This window comes from Lampetra fluviatilis, chromosome 32 (assembly GCF_964198595.1).
Source record: "Lampetra fluviatilis chromosome 32, kcLamFluv1.1, whole genome shotgun sequence".
Lineage (NCBI taxonomy): Eukaryota > Metazoa > Chordata > Hyperoartia > Petromyzontiformes > Petromyzontidae > Lampetra > Lampetra fluviatilis.
This window is the reverse complement of record NC_136306.1, coordinates 7588766-7615805: the sequence shown is the minus strand read 5'-3', so window position 1 is coordinate 7615805 and position 27040 is coordinate 7588766. Positions and strand designations below refer to the sequence as shown.

The 27040-nt window shown below is 42.6% G+C and overlaps 1 protein-coding gene across 1 annotated transcript; it reads left to right on the top strand.

Moving 5' to 3' along the window:
• Positions 1-26244, top strand: LOC144943831 (structural maintenance of chromosomes protein 1A-like). The gene is made up of 25 exons (XM_078871678.1): positions 1-109; positions 1369-1557; positions 2389-2501; positions 2915-3118; positions 4108-4346; positions 5219-5471; positions 5905-6045; positions 7473-7555; positions 8003-8210; positions 9352-9537; positions 11007-11186; positions 12904-13050; positions 13383-13517; positions 14277-14393; positions 15438-15544; positions 16104-16245; positions 17144-17289; positions 17843-17993; positions 19103-19225; positions 19658-19814; positions 20957-21111; positions 21762-21913; positions 22128-22197; positions 23735-23845; positions 26083-26244. Exons 1-25 carry the CDS (start codon positions 1-3, stop codon positions 26242-26244), a joined length of 3780 nt encoding a protein of 1259 aa, XP_078727804.1.
• Positions 26245-27040: the final 796 nt, after the last annotated feature.

The window sequence follows — 27040 nt, the reverse complement described above, 5'->3', positions numbered from 1 at the left end:
ATGGGCTACCTTCAACTTATAGAGGTAGAAAACTTCAAATCTTACCAAGGGAAGCAGATAATCGGCCCCTTCACGCGGTTCAGCGCAGTCATCGGTCCAAATGGCTCAGGTAATTCTTATAAACGGATTAAAGTTTTATATATATTTTTAAACGCACTAAATTCGTTTGTTATGTACATTGTAGTTATATTTTGGTACGATAGCTCGAACAGCCCATCGGTGTAATTGTGTATTTTTATAATAAAGGTTTTGAGTTTTGAATGGACTGGCCTCGGCCACGTTAATGTGGAGTTACCACTGGCTGCGGGGGGTGGTAAATAGATGAACATTCAGTCCGGGAAACTTTGATTGCATTATTTATCGGGAAGATGTGTTAATTCATTATCGATCATATATGTTAATTTGTATGCAAAGTGTTAAGCGATGTGAAACAATCGTTATTACGTTATTACTTTATACTTGTACAGCTCTTGTCAATCCACTGCTGGATGAGGTCCCTCATATCTTTACGTTTCGTGGCGGGTGATTACTTGACCAAACTTCACATCGACCATGCGGGTTTACCTCGTATTCATACTCTTAGGTTTTTTCGGTAAAGTCACGTAGGTAAAAATAAATAATAAAATTGTAGAAATAAAATAAATTATAATCAATAATAAATACTGGAAATAGTGCAGGATTAATGTTATACATTTCCTCACTCCCTTACATTTTCACCGCATAAACAGTCAGTTTAACACGTAGGCTTCCGCGACCAATATCCATAATAGAGGTTTTTTAATTTAGATCGCGTAAATATATAAATGTGTCGTTAAAACCTCTGCATTCAGGAACGAAACAGTAAGACTTCTCCACAAATATGTCTGTCGCCTGATGAAGCTAGTTGTAATTACTGACGAAATGTCGTACTCAGTTTGCAAATGTTGTGGCTTGGCTCTCCAACGCACCGGTTAGTGCTGTACTACACACTACACTATACACGACACTATACACTACACTATACACGACACTATACACTACACTATACACTATACACGACACTATACACTACACTATACACTACACTATACACTACACTACACACTAGTGCTGTACTAGTGACGAATTGGCATGTTCTGTTTACGTGACAACCCTTACTAGTTGGCTGTGTCGGATGGTGGCGGGTTTAAACGACACATTTTACGCTATCTAACCCAAAAACCTCTATTATGGGCACATAAACAGTGTCAAAATTCGCAAGTTCTACATTCGCGCAGATGTTCAAGAACGAAACCGTCGGGAATACCGAGGCCTTTATCGTATTGCCGCTTCACCAATTGCTTTTAATTGTACAAATCGTAACATGTCCGTTCGTCTTTCCTCGTGAAGGAAAGTCCAACCTGATGGACGCCATCAGTTTCGTGCTTGGCGAGCAGAAAAGGAATCTGCGCGTTCGATCTCTGCGCGACCTGGTCTACGGCGCGCCCGTCGGGCGACCCGTGGCGAACCGTACACATGTCAGCATGATATACGCCGAGGAGGGCGGCTCCCACACCGTCTTCACGCGCACCATCATCGGTCCGTCTGGAATGTCTCTTCATCGTCTAACTCCTTCGTCTGGAAGTTGCGTGATGGTTTTCAGTCGGGGAGGGCACCAGTGTGTGACAGAAATTTAGCGCTAGCTTTTTTTGCTTCGGACTTTGATACCTTTGCGTTTGTGTGGGATTGGTTGAAGTATTGTTGGGTCATTTTGGACAGTTTTTTGATAGTTCTCGCTCTTATTTTGTCATTGTATTGTTTTGAGCTCAGATTCTATATCAGTTTTCATCTCTGTAGCTTGGTGGGGTTTTAAACAATATATAATTTAAAGTGGTATGTTCTTTTGTAAAGTAGGCATTTGATTGTTGCACCCACTCCTTATTTGATTAATTGTCATGACTCGCAATTACATTCGAGAATCAATATTTTGCCATTGTAGTGAAAATTTATAGTATTTCAGTCACTAAAAACGCTGCATGGAACATCGGTTATAACAATTTGATGCAAATATCATGATAGCAAAAATACAATGAGATTCATTAATCCCTATGCCAAATGGGGAAACGTATTATTTCCTGTATCCGAGCAATTCATTGTTCATTATTTATATGTTTACTGAAATTGTCTTAAATAAAAAAAACATGGGATTATGGGTACAACACCAGATTGAGAGCTTTTAACTTTTTATTGTCCAAAATTGCAAACCAAGTACATTGTGTAAAGCTGATATTCCAATTTAATACTTATTACACAGAGTGTCCCTTATTCCTGTTCTGACGCATGATCAATTTCATTTAGAAACGATACATTACAATTGTATGACATTGTACATGACAGGTGAATTTATATATATATATTTTTATTATGCAGGTTCTACATCGGAATATCGTGTTGACAAACGGGTCTTGAATTTCAATGAATATAGTGCACAGCTTGCCAAACGTGGAATCCTAACGAAAGCGAGGAACTTCTTAGTGTTCCAGGTGAGAGCACGGCACCTATTTTATCTGCGCATCTCCTCTTGATCTCCGGCCATTACAGCCAGATATACTTCTAGATATGGGCTATCCATTTTATTAAATGATTGATTACTCGCCCATGTATCAGTTCCAATGTGCAAGTAATCATATAACATGAAAATTGTTCAGGGGGGAAAAGTCACGTGTTTTCAAATGTGCCACTGGATTGGAGGCCATATGCAGGGTTTGGTGACTTCATCAGGATCATAAGGTTCCATTGCGTGGGGTGATGCTTGTGGGGAATTTCCGGCCCCCAAAAATTAGTCGATTACAATTTTTTGTTGATTAATTGTCCAACTCTACTTGTAAGTTTGCACTCTGTACGTTGGACATTGTGTGAAAATGAACGTGGAGGTGTTGCTGACCGCGCATCCTAGGGCGCGGTGGAGTCTATCGCGATGAAGACCCCGAAGGAGCGCACCTGGCTCTTTGAGCAGATCAGCCAGTCGGGGGAGTTGGCTGCGGAGTATGAGCAGTGCAAGACCGCTATGCTCAAGGCCAACGAGGACACGCAGTTCAACTACCACTGCAAGCGCAACATCACGGCCGAGCGCAAGGAGGCACGGCTAGAAAAAGAGGAGGTAATATACAATTTGGATTCATAAAGTATTTAAAAGTAAATCTTTTTAGTGCTTGCTGTGCCATGAATCAGACACATGGCCATTCGCAGAGAAAATAGAACAGACACTGAAAAGTTGACAAAAGAGCATGGATATACATATGCTTAGGAGACAGAAAGAGGAATTAAAGTATGGGTCAGAGAGAAAGTGACCTTTCGCAGGACACCATGAAAACGAATTTCTTTATAACTGCTTTTTTTTTCGTTTGTTGTCCTTCCCTGCACCTCCGATTAGCAGGGTTGTCGACGTACGGCGTGAAAGCAGTTCAACATACATAGATACAAGGGATGATGGCTGCTGGTCGAGCCTCAGACAGTGGCAGCCCCAGTCGGGAACTCACCCGCAGAGGTGGAGCGATGACACCAACTCGTATGCAGGTGCTAGATGGAATTGTTTGATCGGAGGAAAAATAAAGGAAGTCGGCACGTTTGGGAGCCCTTGGTGATGTCCTGCACTGGCTACCTATTAAATACAGGATCACGTATAAATTATGTCTACTCGTCTTCAAGAGTCTCCATCAATCTGCTCCATCCTATCTTACCGATCAGTGTGTACCAGCTTCAACAGACCCAAATCGACTCCGACTATGATCCGCGTCTCGCGGCGACCTGCTGTACCTACATGTAAGCCTTGTGCGATACGGCCAGCACAGTTTCGGGGTCTCTGGCCCAAAGTCCTAGAACATGGTACCGGCTCATGTTCGGGATCCATCCCTGAGTCTGAGCCATTTCCGCAACAGACTCAAAACAGTGTTCCAGTGAGCCTACTTCAACGTGTGATCAATGTGCATTCGTGATGGACTGGACTAATAAGAGTGTGCAATATCAAAGTTTCTTACTTCATCTGGCAGTGGATAGGTCATGGCTGGTGATGGTTATGGTAAAAGCGTGTATATGCTACTATAATATTAATCTTACCTAATGTTCAGCACCCCTTTGTGTTCCGCACAGGCAGAGAATTACCGTCATCTGCACGATGAGCTGGCCTCGGCCCACACGCAACTGAACCTCTTCCTCCTCTACCAAAACGAGCAGCAAATGAATCTTCTGGAAAACGAACTCGCCGGTGTCGGTGACCAGCTTAACCAGCAGTGTGCGCTCATATCCACCACGGATGATGAGCTGCGCGTGCGCAAGCAGGAGATAGGCCGCCTGGGTCGTGAGCTACAGCAAGTGGAGAAGGCTATCAAGTGGGTGGCCGTCACCAATGACGCACACTGACTTTCCTTGCCCTGTGACGTCGTTGGTTTTGTGTTGTTTTACAGTTTTTCCCTCCGGTGGTTGAAAAGATATATTTGCTGACGCACAGTCATCGCTGTGGTAATGTTCACAGGCCTATATGAGTGCATGAGCTAATACAGAACTTACATGTGAATTGACTTATTTGGTGTATTATTGGCAAACTGATCTTGCCCACCTGTAATACTTTTCACAGTTTGGGAACCACTTTGAGGTTTTAATCCTCCAGTGGCTGTCAAGTAGAAAAAAAAATAGTTAGACTGCATGTGTCAAAGTTAACACGTAGTTAAACATCACTATCTGATACCAAACGGTCCACATCACAACGAATTTCCACATCCCATGGCAGATCAGCCAACTTGCTATATAAGTGCAAATTCAAAGACAGCCCAGCGTGCAATGGCGGAATTACCGACCACACCAACAACATAGCGAATCACTGTGAACTCAGAAAATTATACAGAAGCATTGAAGAGGTCGACTGCATGTAAACTGAAGAAATTTCCTATCGACACAGACTTCTAAGTTTCTAATCACCTACTTAATTTCTTGGCCATGCCTAACAACTGTGGTAAGTGCGATATCAGCTCTTCGTCAACCATTACCTTTTGAGACGTAATTTGGTTCACCCCCAAAACCAAAAAAGGTGGAGAAGCCTTTATTCAGATTGACATAAAGAACAAAAGTTAAAAATATATACTTGCATTTTTAGTGCATCTGTAACTTAACAAAACAATTCATAGCGCAGCTGTTTTTAAGCCGAGGGGGGACCCCACAATGGCAGCTTGTCCCTGTGTTTGCACGCTACGCGTTTATTTCACAGAGCAAAAGAGATGGATCTCGGGCAGTCGAGGCCACAGTACATCAAGGTGAAGGAGAACATCAGTCACCGGTTGCGCAGGATGGAGTCGGCCCGCCAGTCGCTGCAGAATGCGCGCACTGAGTGGGTACGACGCAAAAAGGACATCGATGAGCTGGAGCGGGAGCTGGTGGCCGTGGAGAGAGCTCGGCAGGACTTTGAGCAGCTTGTGGGCACTCAGAGCCAGAGCGAGGACTTCGAAATAGACGAGAGCCAGGTAGGTGCCGTGGCCCAGCGCCAACAACAATGAGCCACTCATTGAGACGGCAGCCAGGGAGAGCACCAATGAGTCTCAAGGCATCTTTTGGGGGACCAGGGGAACTTTTCAACATGTTCCAAGGCAGTCTTTTTTGGTCTGGGTGGCGACAATTTTATTGGATTATAGAGGCAAGTTAATTATTCGTTAAATTGTGATTGAAGAGTATGTGACAATGTCTGCTGGAGTTGGTTATTGCCTACTGATGTCATAGCACGGATTTTGAAACTCACACAAACTGTTGACAGGAACAATATTTTCAATATTCACTTTCCAGTCATACATCGCTGTCTTTCTTTGAAAGGTTCCTGCTTGGCCAGACTGCCACGAGACCAAAGTTTGGGTAGTTGACAAACTAATTCCTGAACGCTCCCTCGTGTTAACGTCACGACAGGTGCAGGAGTACTACTGTCTGAAGGAGGAGGCTGGCAGGAGAGCGGGGGGAATGACACAAGAGCTGGAGACTTTCAAGAGGGCACAGAAGGCCGACCAAGAACATCTGGAGCTTGAAACTCGTAAGATGAAGGAAACACAGGTCAGTGAGGGCACGACTTTGTGAGGCATGATATCATAATTTAATTTCATGAAGTGCTCTTAAACAGTTGTTCTCAGGGCGCAAGAGGTACAGTAAAACCTTGGATTGCGAGTACCTTGGTCTGCAAGTGTTTTGCAAGCCGAGCAAATTTTAAAAAAATATATTAATTTGATTAACAAGCGAGGTCTTGCAATACGAGTACTGTAATACGTACAGTATACGCTTTGTCTGCTGAGCATCACGTGATCACAACTGAGCCGATGGGTTTTCTCTCTCGCTGCGGGATTGTGGGTAATCGTCTCCCATGCTCGGTCTCAGTCGGCGTGCCTCACTCGTATAGTCTACATCCGTGCGAGCGTATACTGTTTACTATAGTGTTGTGCCACGTGTGTGTGCGTAAAGCATTTTTTTATTTTGTGTCCAAGTGTAGTGACTGTTCTTTAGTAGCTGTACTGCAAGTGAAAGTCGTCCTACAGAATAACCCTCCTCCCCTCTCTCGTCTCCCTCACACCAGCCACGATTAAATTTTATTAATCAATTTGATTACTTTATATTAAATTTAAATAATAAAAATATAAATAGGTATTTTGTATTAATCATTTTTATATGGATACAGTATTTTTGGGTTGTGCAACAAATCATCTGAGTTTCCATTATTTCTTATGGGGAAATTCGCTTTGATATACGAGTGCTTTGGATTACGAACACGTTTCCGGAATGAATTCTGCTCGCAATCCAAGGTTTTACTGTACAGTGATGGAAAAGATACAGTATTGCCTTCTTAGAGTAGAACAGGATTTCCAAGGAGCTTAGGAGGAACCACACATTAACACACCTGTTTTTGCAATAGGCCTTTGCATTGACAAAAAGTGACCGGGCGCACTAAAATTATCAACGGTGTTGCCAGGTGGAAAATATTCCCCTCTAGTTCCAGAGTGCTCTGGCTAAGATTCGTGTTATACGGTAGGGCCTCGCGTAGCCAAGAGCCGTATGAAATGAAGTCATGGGCTGTAGGTTCCTCACACGTGGTCTACTCTATGGAACACTTAATTGCTGTTTGCTGCAGATTCAATTCACTCATTACCTATGCACAAAATCAACAACTGAAAGAGATTAATATGAAATGGACTAATTTTATTAATCTGAGCTATTAGTTACTTATTACAGATTCCTTAACAAGCAACGGGACTACCTTGTTGATTTGGATTCTTGTTAGCGTCATACAGACGTGAAACTGTTTCCTTGTCTGCTGAGCCATACATGAAATTATGGCTCTAACTTAACTTGCATATCTGATTATGTTACAGGGCTGATGATATCTTGAACACATACTTTGGGTATACATTTGAATAAATATGGGACTATACATTTTAATTAGACTGTGGGAATGTGCATGCCAGTGTTGTGTGTGCTTGTGTTATTTTTAGAGCAAAGTGAAGCAAAAACAGCAAGAGTTTGAAGACCAACAGAACAGAATTGAAAAAATTAAACAATATATTGAAAAAACCAGGTGTGTGTATCTCGCGCTGAAGCCAAATGGCTGAAATATACATGGTATCTCAATAATATACGCATTCCTACATCACATGCAAGCTATAAGCTAATATTACATTTAGGCTAATGGTATGAATGAAACTGATGATGCCCGCAAAATTATTGGTGCTGTCCTGGTTTGCCTGACTGTATGTGAGGCTTGTTAGTGTTTGACTCCAATTGCTTTATACCGAGCTGTTTTTTCGTGTTCCTCTTTCTCTTTTCTGCCATGTTTTACTGCCCTTGACCCACTCTCTAACCTTATGTAGTGTGTTGTTTTTTTGTCGTTTTGTAAAACTTATTGAGACGCGCTTGCATTTAGACACGACGTACATTTAAGTTATCGAATCGCGACCCCCGAATTGTGAAATGTCCATTGAATCACCCGAGGGAAGATGTCGACGTGCCTGCCACGTGTATGTAGATCGGCGATAGAGGAGTTGGACGTCGAGCAGGTGAGTCTGACGGAGCAGGTGGAGGGCGCGCGGCGTCGTGCCCTGGAGATTAACGACGAGGTGGTGTCGCTCACGGCCCAGCTGGGCGACGCACGCACCGAGCAACACGAGGACAAACGCTTCAAGCGCCGCGCTGAGGCCCTCGACAGCCTATTGAGGCTTTTCGCCGGCGCCATCGTGAGTGCTCCATGATAACGGTGCTGAAATGAGCCTTTATACTGTTTGTATTATGGGTTTATACTCGAGTTAATTGTGTTATGAGGCATGTAACTAATTGATTGATTAGAATTTAAGGAAAGTTTGGTTTTTTTCCCATACTCTTTGGTTCTTTCGGTAAAGTCACATAGGTAGAAGAACCAAAGAGTATGGATTCCTGCAGTCACGAAAGCTTCAAATCAATATTTTTCCCCATAATTTACCCAGATTGTGCTGTCAGCGTCATTCCATTAGTCGAAGTATGCATTCACATCTCTCACAGACCAATGCAACCAACAGTGTTGGAGAGCGGCCCACAGAATCTAACATCACAACAAAATGTGAGATCCCATCTCTTAAAGTTTACTCTGGTTCACATAGTTGGAGATTGCACTTTCCCACCTACCTCAGAGCTTGAATTTAGCCACTTTAACTACAGAACCAAATTCAATGTGATGATGTTTTGTTCAGTCATTGGTGACTGGGCTGTGGGCTGAAACTATTAACTTGCTACGCTTGACATCCCAGTTTTAATGTAGGTGGCTCCCTGGATTCAAACACAGGTTATTAGTGGTGCCGGCTCAGCATTTCTGACGTCACAATACATGCATACAATCCCACGTAATCCATTCAAACGTTTTTTTTACCACCAGTCGTTAAAATGAACAAGACAGGACAACTGCGACGGTGCTGTAGACAGCAGCTGATAGCGGACAAATGAGACGTAACAAAGGAGACTACAAATTAAACAGTGCAAATGACATTGAAGTAACTTGTCAGCAGCATCCGTTTGGAATTGAGGGATATCCTGTAAAAACCTAGTAACCCAGATATATCCACTTTTTTAAGCTAACCTATGCTCCCTTCATTTGAAAATTTGACACTTCACAGAGTATAATTTCGTTGTATGTTGGCACATGAACTTAATCACTATTTCATCCACTTGATCCACCTCAAAACAAAAGCCTGCTTCCAACTCTCAACATAATCCTGCTTTATGTACATTGACACTTCATGGCTTATCACGTTTTATACAGGACACTGCAACCTGGCCCACAAAACGTGCACAACTGACGACGGGGTTGCTCTCTCTCCTCATTTGTGCCCCTGTCGTCACGTGCAGTTTGGGCGACTGGTGAACCTGTGCCAACCCACGCACAGGAAGTACCAGCTGGCCGTCACCAAGGTGCTAGGCCGCAACATGGAGGCCATCATTGTGGACACGGACAGCACGGCGCGAGACTGCATCCGCTACCTCAAGGAGCAGCGCTGTGAGGCTGAGATGTTCCTCCCTCTCGACTACCTGCAGGTGACCCTTGACCCGCTTTTGTTATTTTTTTGAGCATACAATAGATTGTGTGCCTGCACGCTCGTTGCTGAGGATGTAACAATTCTCTCCGTGATTAACTTAATTGTCGCAATGCAGAACCACTAGCCGATTCAGACCTTGTAACCAAATCACCCATGGAATTGTCGGTGAATGGCTTTAATACTGCAGTTATTTTACAAAAGTATACTCTAAAAATTTCAGTGCCCGATCCTGTCGGATAGTAAAAAGAAATCCATTTTAGTGCTTGGTTGGGCAACCACCATGCATAAAACAGGTGTTATTTGGCTGATGTGTGGCCACATTGTGTGTAACAAAGGGCAGTATAACAATAATCCATAGTTACGATTTAGTTGTGTAGTGACCGACTGGGAGACGCAAGTTCTTTGAGGGCAGTTCTTTAATTAAATCGAGCACCCTTTGCACAATACACACCCTATGCTGGTACACACTCTTCTCCCGCTCGTTTATACACAACTCTACGTAAGTTGCGAGCCTATTCACAACACTAGGCGTCTGACACTGACGGCGCTGAAACGAGACGGCCAACTACCGTCTAGTAGCACAATATCAGGTAAAGACGAAGGCGACGAGACAACCGCGACGATGGTGTGACGATCTTCAACTGCAACGACGATGAGGATCCCACTCCAAACGACAGCCCCGAGGTCCCCTCCCGAGGCCCCTCTTATACTGTCAGCGTGGCCTGGCTCTGCCCTGGCCACACCCCCCTTCTGGAACCTACTAGCGGGTTCTCGACGTGTCCCTTCCGTAACCTTTCCCCTACATTCCTCTCTGGTCTATCACGTGACCTGCTGTCAGTCAGGGCTGCTGTAGCTGCAGATCCCCTTCCCTGCCAGCAGCCAGCGCTATGCTGCTACGTGACCATTTCTATGTCACTACACTTGTGTACGTGCAGGCCAATTTCCTTCAGCCATTCCTCTTCTCATTCTTAACTGCCAGGTTCATGCCTATTTGCAGGTCGGTGCTGTGTATACCTAGTGCCACTAGTGGTCCACTTTGCTAGGCTGCAGCAGGGCACTGGAATGACTGAGATGAGATGTGATATGAGGCACTTTTGAGTTGCTGAGGAATTTTAAGTACAGCCCTTCAATTGCTTGTTCACACCACTGCTGGCAGAAATGCCTTCACAGTAGGGAGCTCTAGAGAGGTCATTTTAAGAATAATTGGCTTACTCTTTCACGTTGCCCAGACATCTTGGAAGATATTGGAGTATCTGTATATTACCCCACCCACACATGGACCTACCAACTGACTGGTCTACCTGTTAATACTGCTGGATGGACAGGCGGGTGAATTGAAGAAATCCTGCCCATTGTTTCAACTGCTGTGCCAGGAAATAATATCAAACTGGCGACCGCTAGAAGTCTAGTGTGCTAGCCATTACACGATCCTGACTCAATTCATCCACCATTTTTGGTCCTCTGCAGGTGAGGCCGATCAACGAGCGTCTGCGGGAGCTGAGGGGCGCCAAGCTCCTCATGGACGTCATCAAGTTTGACCCGCCGCAGGTGTCGCGCGCGCTGCAGTTTGCCTGCAGCAACGCTCTCGTGTGCGAGACGCTGGAGGACGCACGCCACATCGCCTTCGGTGGCCACGTCCGCCAGAAGGTGCGATTCGTAGCACCCAACCTGCTTCGAGAGACCAAGCTTATTGGCAAATGGTGTGCTTTTTGTTAACTTGTTTGTGATTAAACTTGATTTGAAGCTTTCGTGACTGCAGGAATTGCTCTTTGGTTCTTTCGGTAAAGTCACGTAGACAGAGTGTCTCTGTGTTGTCTCTCTCTGCTTGTGTGTCTGTCTGTGTCTCCGTGTCTGTGTTTTGTCTCTCAAATTTAGCAATCTTTGGAAGAACGTAATCAACCAGGTAGGGTGTTGACTGTTGTGTTAGCCGACTCTGTGTTGTATTGCATTGTATTTCTAAGTTTACTAGGTTTGTTTTCTACCTGATGACGATTGCTTGTGTTGCAATGGAAACGTCGTATTCTATTATTTAATTGTTTGTGATTACGGTGCAGCCAAATCATCATCAAGTGCCATCCTCATAACTGCGGGTTGATGTGCATGACAGATGCTGACCACCATTGACCATCTTTATAGTATTTCAGGCATAGTACAGTCCAATTGCTCAGCATTATCCAATCTACTGATACATTTTCTTCCTGTTTTCCCTTCAGTTTTTCTTGTAGGATCACCTCCTTTTGAAACGATAATTATGTGTCCCGCATATTCTGCCTCTGTTCTCATGAGATTCCTCAGTTGTTTATTATTTTCTATTAATACATCTGTCTTTTTGTTTCCATTCTTCTGTAACACCACATCCTAAATGCATTCAGTCTTTTCATCTCATCCTTGCCCATTGACCATGTTTCACTTGCATATCTCAATACACCACGCGAGTATTTTCTCTATTTTCGTACTTTTCTGTTCATTGATTGACTCGTTATTACCAGTGTTGTCTTCTTAAATGCTGCTTTAACCATCCCCTAGGGCCCATGAATGAAACATGAATGTGCGTTTTGTCTTGACCTACTTAAGCATTGTGCATAGGTAATGAATAATGTAATCTGCAACCAACAGCATTTAGTGTTCCATGGACTAGGTTAGCCTGTGACCATATTCGTGAAGATAAATCATGTCCCAAATGTGTACATGTACAGCCCTTTTGTTAATGCACTGCTGGATGGGGGCCTCACCATGCTATGAGGGTCGTGAAGGTTACTTGACGATGTCGCCAATGGCCAGTGTGGATTGGTGAAGGTGAAGAGCTTAAATCTGCAAGCATAGAAGTCTGGTTAGAACAATGTATTCTTCTGCAATGCCCTCTGCTGCTCACAATATAACCCTGCACCCTTCTGACAACTGGTTTGTTAATGGTGTTCACCCATAAAAACATGTATTCTCAACTCTGCTTAGCTTGCAAGATTCGATGATATGATGTGCATTCTGGGTGATTTACCATGGTGTAATAGAACACTTGATTGTAGTCAAGAGTTCGCCAGTTCGATCCCCCGATGCAGTATTTGAAACGAGAGCATATTTTTAAAATTATGCCACAGTATGAATATGTATGCCACGGTTAATCAATCGGGATTTTGGTATGTTGGAATAAAGAATAGCCGCTCCCACGTTGTTCAAGGCGTATTGGCAATAGACCAATATCCTCTACAAGGACTTTATAGAGCTGCTTCTATTGGAAGCTTTTCTCCAAGCAGCGGCATGAGAAAGTAAGTGCAGGGATGCAACTTTACCGTTTGCTAGTCTTCCACCTGGTTGTAAAATAACGGCTTTTGTTGTCTCAATCCCATCTTGGGTGTGTCCCCGGCAGTGTGTGTCGCTGGACGGCACCCTCTTCTCCAAGTCTGGTGTGGTGTCAGGTGGCTCTAGCGACCTGAAAGCCAAGGCTCGGCGCTGGGATGACAAGCTGGTGGACAAGCTCAGGGAGAAGAAGGAGCAGCTTTTGGAGGAGCTTCGCGTGCGTTTTACTTGGCGTTGATTTATACAGACAGAATGTGACACTGGAGAGCTGGCCTCGTTTTAAAATTTGTGAAAAACACTCATTATACTGTCTTGACATTTCTTCTTGTGGCCGAATAAAATTCAACAACACACGAACCGTTAAGTTGTTTCAAGAATTAGTTCAACCCTCAGTTTTTCCTTATTGTCTTGTTAGAAAAAACAATGAATGTCTTTGGAAATGACAACTCATCAAACATGTGTTTAGTTATGTTTCAACAGGAAGGTTGTAAAAACTGTTCGCATTTATTCATAAAGGGTATTTCCCTGTCTCCCCACCAACATGTGCAGGTAAATTTAAGCATAAGACGCAAGGAAGCCGATCTGCGGCAGATTCAGTCGCAACTACACGGCATGCAGACCAGGCTCAAGTACTCTCAGAGCGACATGGAGCAAACACGCGTCAAGCTGCAAGCCAGTCTGCAGGTGCGCAGTTGTCCTGTGGTTGGTAAAGCGAGGGTGAGAGGTTAAATAACAAAGAGCAGTAGCCAGACAAAAAAGATGTTCCTGGAGGTGGCCGGGTGGCTCAAACGCCTAATACAATGCAATTTGGATGAATGTTAAATGTTTTTTTAATCTTAATTCAACTTAATCTAGCTCTGATAATTACAAGTATGTTTTGGCATGTGACAAACATTCTTTGCAGAACATGTAAAAATTTGCCCCAAGTGTTGACAATGAAACTATTGCTCTCTGACATAGTCTGTTGAGGCTGTTCTCTGACAGTTGCAAGAGCTCCAAATTAGAAACCTTTGTACCTAGCACATTTAAAATTTGATTTAAATGAAACGATTATATATCATCTTTATGTCACTGCATCTTAAGAATAATTTTATTTTATAGAGAGAGGCACTCAGTTACAGGCAGAGGAAAAAGGATGAAAGGTGGGTCTTGAGCCTTTGTGCCTGGACTTGAACAGGGGCATGGTGCTGACAGCATGGATAGCTGAGGGAAATTAGTTCCAAACTAGAGGAGTATCAGAGGAGAATGAGTGACCTCCCACTAAGGGATGGTCCACTGGGGCTTGTATAATGACTTGGTTGCTATATAGTGGAGACTTTTGGGGTTTCTAGAGGAGATGAGAGTAAAATGCATGGAGGGGAGTAGAATGAGAGGGGATAGGTAGACGGTGATGAGTCCTGAGAGATGTATCTTGACCTGGATTTTGCGCGTTGCTCCATCCAGGAAAAGTCAAAACTGGAGTCTCAGCTCGCAAACTTGGAGCCGCATATGGACGAGGTGCGAGAGGGCATGGCCGCACGAGACAATGAAGCTGAGGAAGTCACCGAAAAGATGAATAAGGTATTGTTATGGCTGTAGCTGTTGTTCACATTTATAGTTAAGACAGGTGATGGAGCCAAGAGTAATGTCTGTTACTGTAACAGGTCAGATTGGTGAATTTTAACAAAGTAAATAGAAAAGTATCTTGGTTTGGAGAAGCAATGCATTACAAGGATGATAGGGATTTAATGAAAGGAATAGGCTAACAAACTTGACAGTTTATTAGAGAATGTAGAAATGAATTTATATGTATACAGGTAGTCCTCTACTTACGATGGAGATGCGTTACGACGACCCCATCGTAAGTCAAAAATATCTCGTCGTGATTTTTATTTTATTTTTATTTAACTTTTATTAATTTAAAATTTTTACCTACGTGACTTTACCGAAAAAACCTAAGAATATGTCAAAAAATATCGTAAGTCGAAGATGGCCTAGCCTATCCAGGAGTTTTAAAGAATGGTGATAATTTAGCAAAACAGCAATTTACAGTAACGTATTGTATAAACTATATACTGTATGTATTTATTAATTACAATACTGTATTGCACAGTAAAATGTAAAGTAAAAAAATAAGGTAAATTCTTAGCCTACCTATATGAATTGCAATTTAATAGAAAGTTTTTTCAGTAAACAATCCTATCTGCTATAAAAAAAAACTTTTAACATGCATTTTGTCGTATCGCTATCGCCATCGTAAGATCGAAATATCATAAGTCGGACCATCGTAACTCGGGGACTACCTGTACAGAAATACGTTACAATAGGTGGAGACAATATGCAAGATGGGAGGAGGGAAGGTTACCAAGACAAGCATTTGGGTGGCATTCAGAGGTCGAAAACCAAGACAAATATTTCGAAGGTAGATGGTTGGATATTTTAAGAACATACCTTGGAGGTCAACCATGAGGAACCTCGGAATTTGCAATGTTTATTTATAAAGCAGAGATATTAGAAGGCTGTTAGCAGGACAGGCTGATTTTAGTACTGGAAATGGTGTTCTTTTGTTTATGTTACATTTCTCAGTGTAAGTTTAATGCCATGGACTTGCTTCCTGACGTTTAGTTGGAGGATGAGGTGTTTAAGGATTTCTGCGTTGAAGCTGGAGTCGCCAACATCAGAGAGTTTGAAGAGGTAAAGCTCAAGTGGCGTGAGGAAGTCACAAAGAAGGGGTGAGTTCCGACAACCTGTCCATCACACCAGTCATCGGACCTACTCAATCCACTGCGAAAAATTATGTTGGCACTTGTTGACACCATCTCATGTTTTCCTTATTAGCTGTCCCGTTACAGATGCATCCACTGCTTCAGTTCTATATTTAAAACACAGGCACTGGCTTTACGATAGCCGTGGCCAGGAATCACTCAGGTTTCCGGATTCATAGCACATTGTCCTAGTTACTGTTTTCACCATTCTACCCAAGCTTATGAATGTACGTACGTATGTTAAACTTAAACTTCTTTCGTGCTGTATGTAGCCTACCATGCTCATCGGAGGTGTGGGGGTAGCACAACAAACTAAGCTCAAAATCAGTTTTAAAGAAATTAGTTTTGAATCTTGATTTAAAAGTCCATAGCTCCAGTGGCTTCCTAATATCAGAATGTAGAGCGTTCCAGACGGCCGCACATGCACCTCTGAAAGCGCGCGATGCAGTGACCATCTTTGTTCGATGGCTAACCAAAAGCCGCTATAACTGAGATTTATATATTTTTTTCTGGATACCCATCTCAGTTCGGAGTTTGACAACCAGAAGACGCGACTGGGCATACAGCTGGATTACGAGAGAATGCAGCTGAAGCAGGAGCAGAGCAAAGTGAAGATGTGGGATGCGGCAATTGCCAAGGACGAGGCCGAGATAGATTGCGTGAAAAAGGTAACGCTGCGCTCACTGCTTCAGTCTCAAGTGGCCTGTGGGTCAGATGTTGCGTCATTTGCATGTCTTGGAATATGTTGGTAATTTTTGGTTTGTTCAATTTCAACACTTATACAATCATCCAAACAGTTAATGTGCGAAGTCTTACATGCTGCCATGGTGGATTATGGGTTAAATATTAAAGAAGCGCATTGGCCCGTTTCGACCAACTTAGATTAAAATAAACTTTGGTCTATCAACCTATGGGCCTTTGAAATTAATGTTTAGCAGCATTTGTGTAAGGTGCGTTAATTTGGTTTTCTTACTGAATTAAACTTTTACGTGGTAAAACAAACCCTTGTATTTTTATTATATTCGGTATTGAACTTATTTGTAGTTGTTATTTTCTATTAAAACAACCCTTTTTACCTGTAAATTGTGGAACAATATCTCATACACTTACACAGGGGAGATTTATTTCAGATTTTTTTCCAAATATCTCTCTCTGTGTATTATCAGTCGCTATGGTTCCGTGGGTCAAAACATTAATTTGTACCGCCTGCTCACACCGTGGCATTTTTAAATCCTTTATATTAAGTTCACCTGCTTGCGCGCTTACGACCGTGCAAATCTTTCGGTCGTTTTTTAACCCACTTCCCGTGATCCAATCGAGCTGACATTTTGCACACAGACTCGTTGTGCGTGACAATTTATTTTCGTGAAAATTTTTTTCCATAACTTTACACTTTTTAGGAAAAAAATATATATATTTAATTACCAATTGCTTAATGGTGGCAGGCAATCATCTGACCCATAGGTGGCAGCCATCTCAAGCCAGAGGACGAGAGGACTCTAGCCGCCACGCATATAAAGGATTTATAGTGAAAAACTTTGTTTTTACGGGTTAATTTTTTTACAGGATGAGCAGAGGAGTCGGGATGGGGTCGAGCATCTTATATCCGAGATGCACACCTTAAAGAATCAACTTTTGGCCAAACAAGGCGAGGTCACCAATAAAGCACAAGCGGCCGAGGAGGTTCGGAGGAAGCTGTTAGCCTTCAACAGGTTGGTGTCTTGTCGGCAGGGGGCTCCAAACTAATTTGTTCCGTCTTTGTTCACCTTTTGTCCATGGAGGCAGCTTAGAGGCCAGTGCTGAGCTGGCACCACTGAGACCCCGAACCCAACTGGCTGCCTTTGTTGAACTGTGTTCTCAAGTGTAGCGAGTTGGTGATCTCAGCCTGGTTACAAATGACAGCACACAAAAAAACTATCGCAATAAATTGGATTTTGTGCTTAATATGGATAAATTCCACCTCTTAGAATTGAATATCTTTGTGATTTCCATGTATAGATATTCCTCAGTGGTAGTGGGTGGGAAAGTGCGACCCTCTACTGTGTGGAACAGAGGTCACTTTGAAAGGATCTGAGAAGTTATTGGATAGCTGCTGCCAGAACAATTCAATAACATGTAGAATGCACTGCCCTGGGAGAGATCTGAATATATACTTTCCATGAGCCTAAGAATCACTTGAAACAATCTATTTAAATCAATGACTCAGCACTGCCTTCACATTATCCTGGTCATCTTTCTTTTTCACCTGTGCTCTGTCCACCCCAGACAAGCAGTGCAGCTGCAGAACGAAGTGACAGCGCTGGAGACAAAGCTGGAGCAGCAGCGCAGCACACGGCACAACCTGCTGCTGACGTGCAAGTTGCAGGATATCAAGCTGCCTCTGCGCAACGGCAACATGGACTCCATCAGCCAGGAGGCCCGTACACACACACCATATGGCTGCAGATGACATTAATGAAAAATTGTAACTCGTGTTATTTTGGTTAAAGGAAGATGACACCCAAAGAGAGATTAGGTTGTATGTTTATATTACTATAAAAACATAATTGGCAATAACAATACTAATACGTTTGACCTTTGGTGGGTCATAGCGACCTCTAAAACAGCCTAGCAAGCGCAGCACCCTATGCGACCTAGAGCTCAAGACCAAGTCGATCCTGAATGTCACAGCCAAGTGGTACCTCGGACAACCATGGAGCTTCTTGTTTGTGGTTTGTTTGGCCTCATTCCTTGGTACATTTGAATAGTAAACCAAAGGACCAAGTGTAGCTGTGCCAAATCATTCATCCATAGTACATGCCCCCACATCAACATTGCAGTATAAATCGGTGACATTTTAAAGAAAAAATGCTTGTGAAATCGTGTCCTCTTGGCACTTGCATTGAGCGTTGCTATCACGGATATGACATTTTCCTAGTGCACAACCCGCATTCGTTGGCTTAATGTAGCCAGTCCCCACCATGCGTTGCATGTCGTGACAAAGTTAAATAAATAAATGAAGCAGTCATTCTGCCGTGACAATACTAGGGCATGCTATTGCGCCTCTCCAAAAAGTTACCTTGACTTTGTATTATTTGTTTTAACCATCAAGTCTTCAATCTCATGTCAGTCAGCCACACATCCTAGGCACATACCTATAGAATACGTGGTCTTGTCTTGGGTTGCTTTTCCTTAAACCTCAAGAACATACGACCCTTTATTTCATGCAGCCCCCAACCACATGATGCCTACACTATAACATGGCCTACATGATGTTTAGATCTGGCTACACTCTCTAATTTTATCATTCGCAGTAATATCTGTCACGAGGGGTCTTTTGCCGTGATATGTATATATGGTATGGCAACACGTTTAGCATATTCAATCACTACGGTCTTTGCAAGGTCCTCTAGCAGTGTGTATTAAAGGTGTGTGGCACTCCACCAAAAATATTTGATAATTCCTATTCCACCCTCAGGAAAGTTGCCTAACCACTGCTGTAGGTGAATGAATGGATATTGTGCATGTGGCTCTGTGTCCTGGCAGCTGGGGGCTACACAGCCAGAAAGTACAACAGAGACCGGGACGAGCTCGGAGCACACCAACTCCGTTTACGCGCGTGAAGCCGCCATTGAGGTGGACTACCGCAAGCTCAGCCGCCAGTATAAGGTATGTGCCCTGTACTGGTAAAATTGCCGTTGGCTGCACCAACCATCGTCTGCTTTGTTTTTTCCCCAGTGCTATTTCCATACTTACAATTAAACCTTGAAAAATAGAGTTTAATCAGAAATACGCCGTACAAAATGTTCAGGATTTGATTTGAGCTACGTACATCTAATTAGAGGAACGGTGGTTGTGTTCTCTCATAGTTCAGGTGTATACCCAGTCGAGCCTTCTGGTTGAGGCAAATATCCGTGATAAGACGATTCCATTAGCTGTTTACTAGCCTGAAGGGTTGCATCGCCCTGCTCGTTGATCTCATGTGATGGCACAATTTGAATGAAGTTGGGGGGGGGGGGGGGGGCAATAGAATTATAAGAATATTTAAGACCACTTAATCCTTGCTTTCGCTTAAACTCAGGTGTACGTCTCCTTGCGTAGGACATTAACAGGGAGGATGAAATCAATCATGCCACAGATGAGCTGAATAAGCAAGTGACAAACCTGCAAACTGGTATGCAGCGCATCGTTGCTCCCAACATGAAAGCCACAGAGAAGTTTGAAAATGTGCGTGGCAAGTTCCTGGAGACTGCCGAAGGTATTGTAATGATTTGGTCTGTGGCTTTGCTTTGCTGTACTATCGTGTTGTGTCACATGATCTCTTGAGATCTAGCTCCCCAATCGACTACAACAGTTGAAAATGTTGCTATGCTTTGAGTTATGCTGTAAAAATGGTCATCTTAAACATATATGATCAGTCCACTGCTGGATGAAGGCCTGCCCAAGCAGTTTCTATCTCTCACAGTCTTGGGTTTTCACAATACAACTCGTACCTGCACACAAGCTGATTTCATAACTGGATATCCCGTAGGCTGTGTTCTCGCCTTTGCTTCCCATTCCGTTATGAGCCTTGACCACCAGCTATTATTGTGACATGTCCCACATGATACCACTTGTATTTCTTAATATGAAGTCAATAACTTGTGTATATACTCTGATCAATGTGTTCTTTCCATCTCTTAGTATAATTCCAAGCACGAATCACTTCCTGCTTCTTTGCACACTTTTCCGTTTTTTATTTGTTAGCGTCCATTCCTGATCCATATTTCATAGCAGGTAATATACAATGATTAAAAGCTTTCTCTTAGGCAGGCACATTGGTATTTTGCTTTTCATGATTAACTTCAGTTGTAGAAAATGCTTTCAATATGCTTCTCTATGCCTTTTATTTAATCAATGTGATATTGGTTTATCTTCAATGACTGTCCCAGGTATATGTACTTTGCTGTGTTCCTTCAATAGATCCAGTAATACCCTGATTTACGTCTCCACCTTTTATCTCGTTTCGCAAAAACGTTGTTTATTAATACCACTACCTGATTTGCGTCGCCTCAACCCACATTTTGCTTATAGCATCATTCGTCCTTTCTCAAATCCGTTGCCTTCGCCTCTACTGTCGCTGTAATTTGCTTTGATTTACGTCGTTTCGATATTGTTCACAACTTTCAGGAACACATCCCCGACGTAAACCAGAGTATTGCTGCATCTCCATTTGTTTATTGAACTCTCCGCTGAGTTCTTGTGTATTACCCCTTGTTCAGCATCACGCCCCAATGTTTCGCTCTGCATGCTTGGGAGCTTTTTCAGGATTAAATTTAACTTGTTGGACATGCATGCAAAAGGAGTAAATGAAGATTGAAATCAGGCAATGATTTGAAAAATCGATAATATTGTGTACAGCGCTTGAAGAGAGCAGGAAAAGATCAAAGCAAGCGCAAATGGCATTCAACAAGGTGCAACGGCTGAGATTCGACCGTTTTAATGGGTGCCTGGAGCACCTGTCCATCGCAATCGATGACATCTATAAGAAGCTGGCGCAGAACAATAGTGCACAGGTAGGAACCTTTCAGATTTATATACATTCTATCAAATACAATTGCAAAGGTATGGGGGATTAAATAATTGCATGCCTAGTAAATGCTGCAGTATTCATCAGTGTACATCTCTGTAGTAAAGAGTTCAAGACAACACAATTTTGGTTATTTGCTCCCCTGCCTTCGCGAACCCGCACTGCCAGCACGATAACATGGTCAAATAAGCGGTGTATTGACAAAAGGGCTGTACATATACATCTTAGCATTGACATTAATCCCGTAAGCATAAACCATCTGGTAAGGTATCATTCAAAATGACTTTTCAAAAGCATATACAACATGGGCATTAACTCTCTTACTCTTTAAAAAAGTATACAGTAGATTTAAATTCATGCCCATCCCTTTGCATACAGTTTGTACATGTACAGCCCTAATGGTCAATCCCCTGCTGAACGAGGGCCTCCCCATGCCGTGCGGGTACATGGGGGGTTATTCGACCATACGTTTTTATCATGCCTGCTCGAGGTGTGTTGGTGAAGTCTGGCACTGTTGACACAGGAGCATCAGATAGTTCAACAGTGGATTTTGCTGCACTGCCATCTGCTGCCTGCAGTGTAGACAGCACAGCATAGGCATCTATAATAACAACCCTTGCTAACGTTTTATTGTAGGCATTTCTGGGACCGGAGAATGCGGAGGAGCCGTACTTGGACGGCATCAACTATAACTGTGTGGCACCTGGGAAGCGCTACCAACCCATGGACAACCTGTCCGGTGGGGAGAAAACCGTGGCTGCTCTCGCTCTGCTCTTCGCCATTCACAGGTTTGTCACGAGGAATTGATTGTGTCCTCGCTAAGCTTTAATTGAATGTGTCCACAGTCAAGCATGGGGTGGCCCTCATCCATTAGTGGATTGGCAAAAGAGCTCTGCATTGCAAACCATTTATAGTGTTTGGAGGGATGTTGTATAGAGCCATTGTTGTATGCATGTCGGTCTACTCATTAATTTGTGTCCTCCCACAATGTTTAAATTTCAGCTACAGACCTTCACCTTTTTTTGTCCTGGATGAAATTGACGCAGCCCTGGATAACACAAACATTGGAAAGGTAAGTGTTAGATGACTTTACGCTATTTTGTAAAAAATAAAGCAATAATTGAAAGACAATGCATGTTTTTTTTAAACCTTCTGAACCCACTTTTGAACCAGCTTCTTTTTTTCCAGCAGAAATATTCAGTCAGTTTTACACCAAGGTCCAGCCTTTGCATTTCCAGCTGATTATGCTGGTTATAGAAATGTAATACAACTCCTTGTGATTGATTTACAAGATTATGTTTCTGAACTTGACAAACCTTCAACACAGTATTGAGCTATGAATTTGACAACCCGAGTTTAAGTACCAGCCACAGCTGACATCGCTGCCGAGTGATATCTGAACAGGACCTGAGCTCTTCCTCCCACTTCACCAACCCCGCACTGACCAGCATGGTGAATTATCGTCAAATAATCTCTACGGTCGGCATGTCAAGGCGTTCATCTGGCATTTGCTCAACAGAGGGCTCTTGAGTTTTTTTTCTTGATCACAGGACATGGGGCCTTGATGCCCATCCACCTTGTGCAGTTGACAGGCCGATTATCGCCAAACTTTTAGCGTGACCCAAGTCTCTTGTGTACTGCCCGGCGGGGCAACACTTACACAAGTGGGGTCAACGTTTAGTCTTGCAATCAAGCTGCATTAACCCCACGGGAGAACGTGGGGAGACCATGTTCCTCCCAGTTTACCAAACAAAGGGTTTGTTTCGTGTGCAAGAGCCTTACAAAGCATTGTTGCTGACTTGTCTGATCTCCTGAAAGACGGGGACACAAACATGTATGTATATGGAGCCCCCATTTTGTGTCACAAGCCTCCCTTTTGTGTGTCAGTGGTCGTCCCAGGGCACCAGAGTTTACCTTCACTGTCGAACACATGCGAATTCAATTATGCGTTGATTGTGTGTGACGTCTGCAACTGGTTCACTTTCCAATGCACGCTGGCGCTCGAGAGACTGGAGTGAAATTGGCAAGTCACTGCGTTTAATCATTTCCAGTGACGTCAGCTTGGACTGTGTATTGAGCTGTACTGGCGCTGGCTTTGAATCTCGTGCCACTGCGCTGGCTTGCAAACGTATCAGCCCCGAGCTCACATGATGAGGTTTTAGTACCCATTGTATATACAGTTTTTTTTCATATTTTTCAGCAGTTGGCATTTACATAAAAACATTTTCGTACAGTTCCTTTATTTTTCATTTCAACTTTATACAGTGTTGTGAAGTGCTGTAAGTAAAACAAATACAGATGAAGATGGGTATAAGCACACCTTATATAAGCACAGTTTTGATGTAAGCAACACATCCTTGCATTACACTGATGGGCGGAGGCACAATGCAATTTCTGAAAAAAGCATGCAACTTCAGATGTAAGTATACCTGGCATTGTTCTTGTGGGGTGTGCTCATGTCCAGCTTCAACTGTAACGAGCAGATTTATGATGTTCAACAACATTCCCCATTTAATTAGTTTTACCCCTCAACTGTGAACCGTTAAAAGGGCCAATGTGACTACGTTTTGGCTACTAATTTCTTTGAAACAATTTCTCTCTTTTCTAAGGTGGCAAACTACATCAAAGAGCAGTCTGTGGAGAACTTCCAGGTTATAATCATCTCCCTCAAAGAAGAATTGTTTGCACGTGCCGACGCACTCATTGGTGTATACCCCGAGGTATTTTGTTTCTCGCTTCTTGGATTTTTTTTGGAAAAATTCCAATTTCCCGGGCCAAAGAAATTACGTAAATTACCGTTGTAGTATGAAGCAAACAGTGGATAGCAATAGGTAGAGAGGGCAACTGAAATATAGTTGTTTCAATCTTAAACATATCAATCATGAGATGTGGTCCGGGTGGCTGAATGATCAGGGCTCCCCTGAAGTCAACGGTTAAAATCTGGTTTTCTGTCGCCCCCATGGTTAAGCCAGGTTCTCAATTGCAGTGAGTTCATGGTTTTAGCCTGGTCATCAGAGACTGCAAACAAAATATTGCATAGCATTTTTAAATCCTTTATATTAAGTTCGCTTGCTTGCTTAGGACCGTGCAAATCTTTCGGTCGTTTTTTAACCCACTTCCCGTGATCCAATCGAGCTGACATTTTGCACACAGACTCGTTGTGCGTGACAATTAATGTTCGTGAAATTTTTTTTCCAAAATGTTCCACTTTTTAGGGGAAAAAAAATGTCATATTTAATTTAAAATACCAATGTGATAAAAATGAAACTCTTACTCAAGAAAAACAGAAATGAATAATAATATAAAACCGATGCCACGCATATAAAGGATTTATAGTGAAAAACTTTGTTTAATGGGTTAATTTTTTTATGGATTTAATTTGGATAAAATCCAGCTCTGAATATTAAAAAACCATTGGTTTGACTGCGACGGGATGAACATTTCTAGCAGGGTGTGAAGGCTAAAGAATAGACACTTGAATGATGCTTAGAATAAGCTTTTCTACAGGCCGTGTGTTCTAGCAAGGGGTTATTTGCTGCTCTGCTATAGTTCAAAATATATATATTTTTCGCCTCAAGACTTGATGCCAATAAATACAATTTATTAAAATTGTGGATAAAACCAGAGAAATTCTAAAATTAAAAACGTACTGTTCGTGCAATTTGCTTGTAAGGACAATGCAAAATGACACTTTTTAGTTTCATCAGATGCCTTTGTGACTGTTAGAATGTTACATCCCTAACTGCTCTATTTAATTATTGCAGACTATTAATAAAAAATGTTTTTTTTTGTGTAAGTTCCTGCATAGGCAGAAGCATTAGATTAAAACAGGATATATTTAAATAAAAATTGTATCACTAGAATCTTGACTTAAAGCTTTCGTGACTGCAGGAATTCATCCTCTTTGGGTCTTTCGGTAAAGTCACGTAGATAGAAAAATAATAAATAATAAATCACGACCTTTCCATCGCAACACAAGCAATCGTATTCAGGTGAAAAAATACAGTAGGAGAACTGCTGAGGCAGGAGAAATCTATATGTGAATTATTTCTCCTTGTGTTGCAATCGAAACGTCGTGATTTATTATTATTTTTCTATCTATGTGATTTTACTGAAAGGCCCAAAGAGTATGTATCACTAGATTTGAGCAGATTGTGTGTGTATATAGATCCAGGTGTATTTTCCTATTGCCAAAAGTTATTGTCTGATGCGCAGTCTGCTGTTAAAAGGTTACTTTATACTTTTCCTGTAGCAGTATATCATTACAAATCAATTCAAATCATTCAGTTCATCTACACATCTCTTATATTACATTTCCATGCTGCATCAGCATTATTACAAAACATGGGCTGTTTCCTGAATTAGACTGGAAGAGTGTAGGGGCAAGTGCTGATTGCGAGAACCTGTTAATGCCAGTACCATGACTGACCATTTTTGCTCATGCTAATGTTTCAATACCCCACTAAATTGTGGGTGAGACGACCTGAGAAGGTCTAGGAAACATTTAGATGCCACTTACCGCTCATAATAATTTTAATTTACACAGTTATGACTCTGGGAATAGAACCCAGGTTGCCAGGATCGATGTATGTGGAGTAACAGAATTGATTTTTTAACACATTACAAAAAAAATAGGATTTTTGCTGCCCTTGTAAAATCCAACTCCCTCCCCCCTGCCTTCCATCATGTTGACTTCCCACCCCTCTTCAATTCCAAGCTTAAGAAGTTTACTTTTTCCTTTGCCTGTGGATTTTGCTGCACTGCTCTGCTGCTCACCACATAGTCCTGCAGCAGCCTGTATCCTCTGCCTATAACTGCCTCTCTCTACAAAATAACTTCCCACAGTTTCTGTGCATGATCTTGAGGTGAAGTCAGATTTAGATGCTATACGAATCCATTTTGCATTGTATTGTTGTCACCAAATGTTTGCCCATTCTTTGTGTGTGTGCATTTGCAGCAAGGGGACTGCTTGATCAGTCATGTGGTGACGATGGATCTGTCGCGCTTCCCCGACGAGCTGTCGGCCGACAGGTCCCATCAGCGCCGCGAAGACGACAGCGCCTCTGTGCACTCCGCTTTATCAGATAATACGTTCACTCCGAATTCCTCTCTAGCGTAGTGTTCCTCCACTACTCCTCGCTGCCTATGGCCACGTCTGTCTGCAGTCCTTAAAGTCGAGGTGGGGATTTGAAGCTTTCGTGACTGTAAGGATTCGTACTCTTTGTTTTTTTCGGTAAAGTCACGTAGGTACAAAATCAAATCAAATAAATGAAAACAAATAAATTAAATCACGACGTTTCGGGCGCAACACAAGCGTCCTTCAGGTGAGGACAACGTAGCGAAAGCACAACCGCTTAAGTGTGTGATTTAATTTATTTGTTTTCATTTATTTTATTTGATTTTGTACCTACGTGACTTTACCGAAAAAACCAAAAAGTATAGAGGTGGGGAACCAATTAACTAACTAACTAACTTTATTTTACAGGTAAGGCCCACTGAGCTATGTAACCCTTTTTCAGAAACAACCTGGACACATGTGATAGCCTAATGATGTGGCTTATCACGTGTAAATTTATAGCAGCCAAATACTCGAAATGCACATTTCTAAAAGGGGAGTAAATTAAACTTGGGAGCCTGGATAAAAATCCACTTGACCACAGGGAGAAAACGGAAACTCCAAATATAAAGGCGTCAGGGTCAGGATCGAACCCATGACCTCCTGTATACCAGGTGAGGTAGTTAACATCTTGCCACCAGCCCCTTCATTTAATGTGGCCCATAGCTTTGAAAAGGCCCGCAAATGATAATTATGCATTACTGCAAGCAGCTTCGCCGTAGTAGTCGGATACTAGAGGGGATTTTTTTCCCACCAGGCAACAACACTGTTTGTGATGCTAGCATATTCAGTCTTGTAT